Below are 11,644 nucleotides of genomic sequence, written 5' to 3'. Positions count from 1 at the left end.
CTTGGTGGACAGGGGGACCTATCCTCTGCTGCACCACACAGACCCCCACAAACAGCTGAATGACCGGGGCTGTTAAATCCAGAAGAACAACTCATCGAGCAGCTTCGCTGGGTCTGATCACAGCGACACTTTCACACACACGTAATCAAATATTGATTTAATTTGTGATCACACTGGCCTCACACAGAGTCAGTTTATCATATTGTAAGTATATTAATAGAGGTATAGGAGTATATGAGTAGTGCCGACTCATATCATAAAACAAATATATACAGAGGGAGGAAATATCCGAAGTTTTAATATTTGTTAGTTTAAAAAATTAATATGACTCGCCTGATGAGGCTTTGATGGACTGTGGGTCAACTGCTTTGTGTTCTCTTTTTTATCGTAATACCTGTACTGTGTTTTCCTAATTCTAGCTCTGACAGATCCCTTCCAGATCATCAGTCTGTAGTTGCTCCTTCAACTGAAATCTTCACAGTTGGTGTATAAAAACAGTGCCGGGGTTAGTTCCATTGTGATTAAAATATTTTTCAAACTGTTTCAGCCACAATTACAAAAAACAAGCAAAAGTTTTAATATTTTATACATCTGGTATAAATGAGGATTATTATTATTATGTGATATCCCACATTTTACTTATTCCATATGTATGTATGTATACATGTGCCAACATTAAGTGATTTGCAACAACAATGTATACTAAGTGACAAACAGTACTGGCATCTAGTGGTTGAAAGCGAGTCTGAAAAATGTGACCAGTGCATCACATATATGTAGAAGGTATAGAACAGGGGTGGGCAACTCCAGGCCTCGAATGTCGGTGTCCTGCGGGTTTTAGATGTGTCCTTGATCCAATACAGCTGATTCAAATGGCTAAATGACCTCCTCAACATCTCTTGAAGTTCTCCAGAGGCCTGATAATGAACTAATCATCTGATTCAGGTGTGTTTACCCATGGTGAGATTTCAAATCTGCAGGACACCGGGCCTCGAGGCCTGGAGTGGCCTAACCCTGGTATAGAATTAAAAGTCATGATCAGGGATGTCTAACAAAAGCCCCGGGTACCAGAATCAGCCCAGCAAAGACTACGGTCTGAAAGGCTTTGGAAAATGTGAAGGAGGATATAAAAGTTTTATCTATAATTTCACAGCTTTTACAGTTTTTCTTATTGTTAAAGACCTCCCACATGACGGCCCATACCATACAAAAACAAGATTCCTGTTTTTCACCACCTACCATACAGATATGCACTAAAACATTTGTCTAGGCAATGAAACCTAAACTTTTATGTAATATAATCCATTTATCATGTTGAAAAACTAAGAAATACTGTCGTAAATGCACCTTTTCCCCTCACATTAATCCTTCCCAGGGAATAAACGTGTAATTGAATGATAGAAAGGGGAGTTTCACTGGTCCAAGCTCAAAGTGCGCTCTCTGGGCCCACAAGATAAAAGAGGTTTGACATGCGCGGGCCATATAAAGGTTTACACCACTATAGCATCAGCGTCTGATTTATGAACCTCAAACTCAAAACAGTTCAAAGTTTAAAATCTCACATAGCCTTATTCTTTGCCAAGCTTCTTCTTTTTTTGTCACTATACAAATAAACTAAGACGACACATTGTAGCTGCATAAAGCTTCAGCATAGCGGACGTTTTGGGTTGCCAGCAGCTTTAAAAAAAATAACAAAAGTTTAGGTAATCGTGTTAAATAATTCTCTGTGCTCTGTGCCAGTAAATCTCAACATGAAGCCAACAATGCTTTTTGGGTGTCACACTGTATTGGTTACTGACGTCACAAAACTCTAAAAGATTAGAAAAGATAACCCACCTCATAATACGGCCTGGCCAGACTGGTTTCATAAAAGGAACACTCATCAACAAATACAAGTGAATTACTTAATTTGGCCCGGGCTTTTCTAAAAGGGTATGTTTTAACCATCCTGACATGTAGTGTAGCCTGTTGGCAAAGAGGTGGTTTTGTCCCACTTCTGTTGTTGATGTGTTTTTTTTCTCTGTCCCTTTCTCTCCCTCTTTCTTTCTTCCCAACTTCTCTTTCTTTGTTTTCTTTTCTGTTCAGTCTTGTCCATTGTCATTATAATAACTCAAAATTAAAAATCCTGATAAAATTCTAATGAAATATAACTATCAAGTGGACCATTATAGCAAATACAGTAATGGTCCACGTGGGAAAGTAAATCTGTGTGGCATTTTTTGGCCTTCAGACAACAACTGCTACACTGTCGGACAGGCCAAAAGAAAAGTTTAGCAAACATTGGATGTTTTTAATCATCCATGCTGTAACCACAAAGGAAATAGCAGAAATTAACTTTGGACAAACTGGGCCATCTGGTGGTGATGAATGGCAGTGTCTCACAAATCAGCAGGAGAGCCTTTTTCGTCCATTCAAAGAGAATGAATTTGTTCAAATGTTTTAATGCAGACCGTCCTGAACAGCTCATAGGTGCATACATGTACACACAGCAATCTCACTGCAAATAGCAACCAAACAAACTCACAGCAGGAGTGTCCCTTCTGGACGAAACACCACTTTATTACAAGTCAAACATTTGAAATGAACACCTTTAATGAATACCCAAAAGTGGGAAAAAACATTGCATCGAGTTTTTCTCTCTCTCTGACTGCTGCACTGAAGACACACAGCAGGTTTTGTTGACAGGCAGCATAACACTGACCCATGTCCCCTGCTGGGCTTCTGGCCTTTCAAGTGGGGGTCTTTATTATGTGAGTGAGGGCCGAGGAGAGATGGACCAAAACGCCACACCCACAGTAATCTCCTGTGGACAGTAGTAGAGTAAGGCAGTCATTCTTTGAATGGTTTCCAGTGACTTAGCTACATTCAGTACTCAGAATCACAGGAGATCTGATACATAATCAAACTAAAATACCAGTGCTTTACCGTCATATATATTTTTCTTAGTAAGAGTAAAACAATTATACTGTACATTACAATCAGCTGCAAGCTATGTGGAGGACCTCCATAGCACCCTTTTTATTTTCTTTATTGCACTCCATTTATGACGCCCTGATTTCAAGTTTTCTTCAAGTTTTACCCTTTTAGCTTGATTACAGATCAATAAGATTGGATCTCAACCATCTCAATTAAATAAAAAACAAAGATGGTGATAAAAAAGGAAGAAGAAATAAAAGTGAAGGAGAACAGAACCACACAGGCCAAAAGTAATTCTTCCTTTACAATACTATATGTCCTTAAGTACTTTTAAAGATTTTATATATATATATATATAGATAGATAGATAGATAGATAGATAGATAGATAGATAGATAGATAGATAGATAGATAGATAGATATATTTGAAACAATCTTTAGTCCAGATCGATACAAATACTAAATGCACTGTTGGTGGGTTTGTGCCAAAGTATGTGTTGATTATCAACAGCAAGTGCACTTGCGGATTTTTCACAGTTCGAATCATTGCCTCGCTTCCGACAAACAAAAGGAAAAACACCGGCTTGTGAACAATATAGGTGCTGAATGGCTGTTAACCAGCATGGTTCTGTTACAGCATGCAAGGCCGAGGATAGAACCACGTGAGCGCCCATTGACCATTAAGTCTGTGAAACTGTTTCTCTGCCAGGTTATTCTGCTTTTTCTTTGCCACCATCTACTGGCTTCACCGGCTCTGGATCTTCCAGCAAGGCTTGTTGTCTCTCTCGTTCCTTCACCAGCTGCACACCACAGTAGGTCACGAGTAACACAGAGAGGGTCGACAGAGGAAAACCTAACAATAGGACAAAGAAGAAGGAGGAAGGGGGGGTGAGAACATTAAAGCAGAACTTTAAAGGAAATACTGCAGATAATCCAGTGAACAAGCCCTGTCAGAGTTGTGTCACAGAATGTTTAATGCTATGAAGAAAACAGAAGCGATGCTAAAGTCAAATGATCTGTGGAGCATTAAGCCCCTCAAGTTTTTACTTTTCTTGTTTTCCTGTGCTTTTGGAACTGAGAAAAAACCCTGTTTTTTATTCATACTGATGTTGTTCCCCACCTTTAAAAATCAGTCTCCTTCCCACCATTTTGGCAAACTCCAAACTGTTCAGGGAGAGAACATTGTAGAGGACGATAGCCCAGAAGTTGGCCGCATTGAACAAACCGCGGATCCTGCGTGACATGGCTTCACCCATGGCACTCTAACAGAAGACACACAACAGAGCACAAAATTACAACTAACACAGAAAAAGAAAAAATGTAATTCTGCTGCCATCCTGCAGACCTGTGAAATGTTTGATAGATGCTTAGTCCATCTTTAAATTAGGATCTGTTTTGCTTTTCTCTTGTCTATTATATTCTTGGGGCAAATATAATAGATCCACTTCTTTTAATAATGGCTTTTTAAATGAATAAAAATAGTTCCACACCTCAAAATCGTGTCGCTCAGCTTACTTTTGATCCTGTTGCTCTCAGGTCAGTACTGTATTAAGGCCCATCAAACTAAGAAATGGATCTGTGAAGTTGATAACCACCAGTTTTATTTATTAACTGCCAGTTCACTCCCCTTTATAATGAAAGGTACAACATTAAAGAGAATTAGATAATAGCCCCTGAGGCTCACTTGGCAACAGTGAGAAGGAAGAACTTCCTTTAGACAGGAAGAGAACTCTGGTAGAGCCAGACAGAAATCTGCCGTGACCAGTTGGGGTGTTGGGGGAAAGAGGAGAGAAACAAGAAGGGCACGGGGAAACAGGAACCAAATACACACTATTTTGTCTCAGTCCATTACGCAGCTTCCACAAAGTGTGATAGAGTGACTTAAAATCAGTGCTCATTAAATACCAAGATCACTATCAGTGATGAAGAAGAGATTCTGTATCCAGTGACTAAATGTGATGACAAAATGTTGATAGATTCCTGTGTTTGTGTCAAGACTCTAAAGAATTTTTTTACCAAGTAATTTAATTTCTTCTTTAAATGTATCAGACACAAATTGTTATTCAAGGCAAGAATTTTCATCCATGCTCAAACATGCCTAGGGGCATTACTATTTGCCTTATCGTTTCTCACCTCTATGGTAGAAAGTGGTGGAAGGGAGAAGAACTTGGCCACCCACAGCTCAAAGTTGAGACCAAAGCAGTTGAAAAAGGACCAGATATAAACCAGTTCACATGGGCCCAGCCACAGGGTGGTGACGGCAAAAGTGCAGATGGTTGCAAGAAGTTCTTTGAAGATTTGATCGTGATTTCCACCAATGTAGTCGTAAACATACCTGCACGTGACACAACGATGAGTCAAAATCCTCTTGTCTATACCGCGTTTGGTTCTTTATGCCCATGAATTTAAATCATCCATGCACTCACTTGCACAGCCAGTCATTGATGCCTCTGTCAAAGTGCCTACAAAAGACACAAAGTTTCATGAATACTTTCACACATTTTACGGTTTTGCAGAGCGAACCAAGAAACTACACTGTGGTTTCACACTGCTGATGCAAGTCGCACGTACGTCTCAGCGAAGACGTAAAGCATGGTGATACACTTGGGAGGCTGAGGAGGGTCCAGGTGATCCAGCATTGCCACGGTGTTGATGACGCCGAACATTACAGCCGCTTTCACCCAGTCATACACCAAGTTGGAATAAGCCAGTCCAGCTGTGAATCACATAAAAACAAATCTGAATCTTTCCTAATTAGAATATATCCCACAGTCTTTTCAGGCATTTATTTAAAGTCCTGCCTCTGAGAAAACCTCCAGTAGCAGATTAACTTGAAATGATGTCTCATTAGAATTTTAGATTATTCATTTTTTCACTGATTTTCCTTGGAAATAGTATGATTTTAGGGAATAACAATGTTATTTCAAACCACAAGAAATCAAATGACTGAAGCAAGAAAACTTCAGTGCAAGTGCGAAAGAAAGGAAAAAGCTTTGGATTTAATTACTCACCCAGAGACCAGTCAGAAAGCTTAGCGACCAGCTTCATGTCACTGGGTATCGTCAGAATGTAAAGGTAGTGGAAGAAGACATCCACCACGAGAATACCTCCCAGGTGCAACAAGGCCTTGGTGGTGATGTTCCACATCTCCCTCTCTTTACGGATCAGCTGAGTGTTATTTGCCTGCAGAACAAAAGCTTCCACTAAACTAGGGACAGTACCTTGCTCAGGTAGCCATTCAGGGGATTTGAACCCATGATCATGGGGCGACCACTCTACCTACTGAGCTATCCCTGCCATATTCCATAGAAACTTGAATATTTGACGATTACTCCATTCAGAATAGCAGAGTTACAGATTTGTAACTATTTTTGGACCAATTAATTATTCACATTAATAAAATAGTTAATTAAAGAATAGATGTACCTACTGTTGATTAAAAGAAATATTAGGGTTTCTTTTTTAAAAAAACACCAGTTTATCTTTATATTCCGTTTGATTTCAATCCTCACCTGGGCATGAAACCGGTCGAATGTCATTATCGGTCCAAAGAAGAAGAATGGGAGGTAGAAGTTGTATTTCACCAGGTCTGAGAACGTGTAGTTGCCTTCCTTCTTCTCGCAGTTCTCTAAAGCAAAACTCATACAGCGCATGATGCTGAAGCCACAACCGCCATAGAACAGGATATCTTGGAGGTTGAAGGAACCAGTTACCAAGGCTTCCTGTTGTGGGGCAGTGGGGGGATAAAAGTTATTCTGAGCCTCAAACACCAGTCTGCATAAGGACGACAATAACAATCTGGCAGAAGCTGTATGCTGTCAGTACTGTAATCATGTGTCCATACATTACATATTAGACCAAATACTATAATTTGTAATGTTATCTATAGTGTTTCGGGATCGTTCTCCGGTTTGGTAACGCTTCTAAGATCACCTACAGCTGAAACCTTTCACAGTGGTGTGGATAAAGGGGGGCCAACAACAACTGTGTGTAGCAATGTGAAAACTATGATGCTACAGGGCATTCACGTTTTCTAGTGCATGTTTAGGGAGGCTGGAGGTCTGTCTGCATTTAAATTCAACCAATTTTCAAATGGTTTTATTGGTTGTTTCTTTCTAATAAACCTCACTTATTTCCAGTGGGCTTCAATAACTGCTTCTGAGTCTGAATCACCACATTTTGGAAAATCCTGGAAACACCCCTACAAACTCAGCTAAACTCCAGAAAAGTTGCAGTTCAGTTTTATTTATATAGCACCAAATCACAAATGAAGTTGTCTTAAGGTGTTTTATATTGTAAGGTAAAGACCCTACAATAATACAGAGACAACCCAAACAATCAAATGACCCCTTATGAGCAAGCACTGAGAGAAAGTGGGAAGGAAAAACTCCCTTTTAACAGGAAGCAACCTCCAGCAGAACCAGGCTCAGGGACGGGCAGAAAGAACTTCCATTAGGATCATTAGGAAGAAATGTGGTGGTCGAGCACAAATGTTGTAGTATTTATTACATGCGTCGCTGGACTTTGGAAGTAGGTGAAGTTGTTAAACTTCTACTTTGCTACCATTCCCTCACCTGCCAGGAGTTAAAGGGCTCCAGCTTGATGGAGGCCAGCGTACACAAGCCTGCAGCGAAGCACATCCATTTACTTTTGAATATAGCCACGCTGTATAGTATGATGCAATGAGAAAGAACCAGAGCCAAGAAAGTCCAGCCCATCGTTACCAGGACTGCCAAACCTCCATACACCCCAAAGACCAAGGATCTGTGCTGTGGATAAGAAGGAGCCAGAATTAGTCAAGATATCAGGATATAGTTCAGAATTCAGGAACACACATGAAGAGTGGTGTTAGTATAATAACACTCATGACACTGCAAAAAATTAAAATACCTAAGGATGGGAAGATTAAATTACAGGGCAATGAAAACAAATCTACAGTCCACATATGCACAATTTAAATGAAATGCATGGCAAATGTTGTGAAATTCTAAGATCTTTTAATGTTACCTTACATCCATTTATACCAATCTTCATTGTAAACATGAAACAAGACAGAAAACATGTTTAAAACATGATGAACTGTTTTAAATATGTCCAGATATTCACAGCAGAGACGCAACAGATGGGAACTTGGTATCAAAGAAAGCAGCTCATGCTGTGTTGAGTCACTCTGTCAGGCCTTGAGGTTCAAGTAAAAGCCACGAGAAACATTTTTGTTCTGGAACAGAAAAACATCTCATTGAATAAAAATGGAATAAAACTACATTTAATTAATCACTTCAAGGCCTTCTGTTCACATCAGCAGAATGCAGCTTTGCATTTACTGTAATATCTTTCTTCACACTTGAGCACATGCAAATATGTGTGAAATACATATTTACAGAGAAAACACCATGAGCCCGCACGTGTATTTATTCAAAACCCAGGAGTATCTCGTGAGCATTCACACCCGCGCACCTTTGGAGCCACCAGGGAAAATATCTTGGCAAAGATCACATGACCAACGAGAGCAAAAAGGATATGATTGCGGAATGTCGTGAACCACATCACCCATTCGAAGTCCGCAGCATCCTACAGCAAGGAAAAATGCATTAGGATCAAATAACAACCGCTCGCTTAACATGGCGCTGTGCAGCTGTATAGAGAATACATGAAGAAGAGGGACTTACCATTTTCCTGCCAAAATAATGCCATCCTGGTTTGACGCTTTCCTTGAAGGTCTTTCTGTTTGCATTTTCTGAAAAAACGAACAAACAAAAAAACGATAATCTCCATTTGTGCATGCTGAGGTGTTTTATTAATAATGCAAAACAGCTTTAAGTAATGGCAGGACACTGTAAAGCCTCTGTGTTAGGGAATCCAGGCTTTGAGCAGCTTTGTTTTGGGCATTTTTATATGAGCTGGTTATTCCTCTGTAAGAAAACAGTCGTGCAGGTAGTCACAGCTTGAAGAGCTTTGGTGTGTTCATTGGATTATTGCAAATTTAAGGGCCTGAGAGCACTTCTGGTCTATTTTATAACACCAAATATTACATAATACACTCACTGCAGAGCTTTCTATTCTGAGGCTGACATCTAGTCTCATGTAGACATAATCTTGTTGCAGGAGAGTAGTTTTCTATATAACCTGAACAAAGCGCTAACACATAAATGACAAACACAACACCAAAAACAATCGCAGTGGTGACCAAAGTTGAAGCAATCAGTGTAGCAACAAATGTGATCAACCTACACCACCACCACCACCACAGTGGGGAGTAGGTTTTTCCAGCCAAAGCTGGAGAAGCCTCAAAATGTAAGGGTCATTCGGGGAAAGCCTCTTACTTCTGGGAACACAGCCAAACTACTATTGCCAGTATACAGTGCTACTGTAGCATGCAGACCTGAGTATTACAAATGACCATTTTAAGAGACAGAGACTGAAGGAGAAAAAATATCTGGACTAAAATGATGATTGACATCTAGACTGTATGACAGCACAGACGGTGACAGACAGCACCAGTCACCCGATTGCACTCAGTCCACTCAGATCAGTTTGTGAAGAGGCTGGTCGAAGCATGTCATAGTCTGAATGCATGCAAACATTTGGTGTTATTTCAGGATGAAGGGTTTGGAGTTAGTTGGCTCAGTGTAACTTAGTCAGAAATATCTCCATCTGGGAAATAATTAGAGAGTAAGTGGACCATTTTTTCAAATTGTCTTCACATAATAAGAACACGCAGGGGGGGGGAAGCAGTCTCTTTTCATCTACTAAATGAACTTTGTTCTGCCCTGTTTTAGGTTAAATAGAGCACTGTTGTAGGATGTAGGACGGTGCTTTTTGAGGCAGTTTTTAAATTGCATTGAAATTGAATTGCATTGTCACTTGGCTTTCAGTGACATTTATCAGATCATGAGTGAAAATTGTGCTCCTAAAGCTGATAGTAGGTGCATAAAAGTGTCCATTCTCTCCAACTTTAGGGAATATCAGTGGATTTCAATTAACCTCTATAAATGTTAAAGCACTGTGATATTGATTTTTTTTTCGGACTTTCTCAGTTACACCGACAGCCTGTCTGTGTGTGTGTGTGTGTGTGTGTGTGTGTGTGTGTGTGTGTGTGTGTGTGTGTGTGTGTGTGTGTGTGTGTGTGTGTGTGTGTGTGTGTGTGCGCGCGCGCATGCATGCACTCCGGACATCTCTTGACACGTTGTGCACTCACCACTTGAAGCTTCAAATATCCAACTGCCTGCCCATATCAAGGCCACAGCAAGTACAGCTGTGTAGAGATACAGCTCATATCTAGGGAGGGCAGTCTTGATCCCCATGGTGAATCTGCACACTTGAAGCCTAATGGGTTGAAAAGCAATCAGCCACATAATGTTAGACCTAAGTGAAGGGAACCAGTATAAATGAACAGAAAACAAAACAAAAAAAGGAAAACTGAGAGAAATGCAGGGTTAAAAGGTTTATTTTACTGAACCAGGTTATTCTTTGGAAATTGTTACATTGTAGTTTGCTGTGACATGTCAGTATGAAAGCATGCACGTTGACAGGTTCCTCGATAAATAAAATGCTCCGCAGGATTAACCGGACAAAACATGAGGAGAAACCCAGTACAGTTAATTTTTATGGTAGATGTCCTTGGCAGTGTTACCCAGTGGAAATCAGCCTGTGCCTATAGAAACTATACACCCACAAAAACGGGTCAGCGCAGTAATAACACAAGTTCCTGACTGGTCTGAGACAGACCGGGGTGTTTCACCGAGGTGGTATTTTACTAATAAGCTTCCCGGATCGACAGCCCAGTGACTTAAATAGGACTTCAGAGCTCTGGCTCCTCGGAATCAGCACCGTCAGCTGCGCAACCCTACCTCTCCTTCCTATTATAGTACTGTCTTGCAGTTGGTTTGCTGTACAGCAGGGCAGCTGCAGTGCTATGTGATCTGGGAGGCGCTGGGGACTCACTTCACAGAATAATTAGCCCTAACTGGAATGGCCAAGAATGGCGCACTGGAGTGGGAAAACCGTTAGTTTTCAGGTGGACAGCCCGGGTTCCTGGCTGTGTTAGGGCGTGTGCTTCATGCTCATGTAGCGCACTTTGAGTTGAACTTAAAGGAGTTGGACGAACAAGTGTGGCATGCCAGTGCCAAGATGTAACCATGGCTATGCAGATCCCCCGCAAAGCGGCATGCATACAAATTGAGGCTTACTTTTTCAATGCTCTGTGCGCACAGAGTCGATAACACACCGGCTGTTTGTTCTGATTGTTCCCCCCTGGTGGTTTCCGTCATATTTATCACTTTGCATTAATACAAGACTTGTTTTACTAACCTTATATCCGCTTTACACTGTCAGGATGAGGGCAGCACTACAGCCAGTTCTTCAGTAGACCAAAGAAATTGGGGGAAAGCAGGTGGCGGCAAAAGCAGATTTCATTTCATTCGTCTTGCGGGGGCTTTGCCGCTGCCTCTGATCACCAGCCTCTGGCAGTCAGGATGTTGCGGACCCAACGAAAGGAGGAGGAGGAGGAGGAGGAGGGGGGATATATTTATCCACCACTACTGCACCGCAATGAGGGGTGGTCCACACCGTGTCCATCGGATCTTACTCACAAACATGGTTTATAACGTCGAAAAAAGAAAGTCAATCAGTAGCAATTAGCCTAATTGAGAGCCAATCAAAGATAGAATGAATCTGACTTGATAAATTATATGCGGATGTTAAAAGTGCAATGAAATATGATTGCACT

The 11,644-nt window shown here is 40.9% G+C and overlaps 1 protein-coding gene across 2 annotated transcripts; it reads right to left on the bottom strand.

Annotated features, from left to right (window-relative positions):
- Window positions 1–3,275: 3,275 nt before the first annotated feature.
- hhatla (hedgehog acyltransferase like, a) lies at window positions 3,276–11,393 on the bottom strand. Of its 2 annotated transcripts, XM_085378156.1 has the most exons (13): window positions 11,227–11,393; window positions 10,115–10,242; window positions 8,586–8,653; window positions 8,374–8,487; window positions 7,924–7,944; window positions 7,491–7,685; window positions 6,429–6,638; window positions 5,928–6,099; window positions 5,488–5,632; window positions 5,343–5,378; window positions 5,050–5,251; window positions 4,037–4,178; window positions 3,276–3,769 (listed from the first exon to the last, which is right to left on the bottom strand). In XM_085378156.1, the coding sequence occupies exons 2-13, from the start codon at window positions 10,218–10,220 to the stop codon at window positions 3,627–3,629; spliced, it is 1,554 nt and encodes a 517-aa protein (XP_085234282.1). In that variant the 5' UTR covers window positions 10,221–10,242; window positions 11,227–11,393; the 3' UTR covers window positions 3,276–3,626. The 2 variants fall into 2 exon arrangements, with proteins under 2 accessions (XP_085234282.1, XP_085234283.1); XM_085378157.1 differs by lacking the exon at window positions 7,924–7,944 and having other exon boundaries at window positions 3,277–3,769.
- Between the last annotated feature and the right edge of the window lie 251 nt (window positions 11,394–11,644).

Source organism: Diplotaxodon limnothrissa, linkage group LG18 (genome assembly GCF_057381915.1).
Source record: "Diplotaxodon limnothrissa isolate DT_005_m linkage group LG18, D_limnothrissa_male_GT1.1, whole genome shotgun sequence".
NCBI lineage: Eukaryota > Metazoa > Chordata > Actinopteri > Cichliformes > Cichlidae > Diplotaxodon > Diplotaxodon limnothrissa.
The sequence above is the reverse complement of the archived record's forward strand: the minus strand, read 5'-3'. Positions and strand labels throughout refer to the sequence as shown.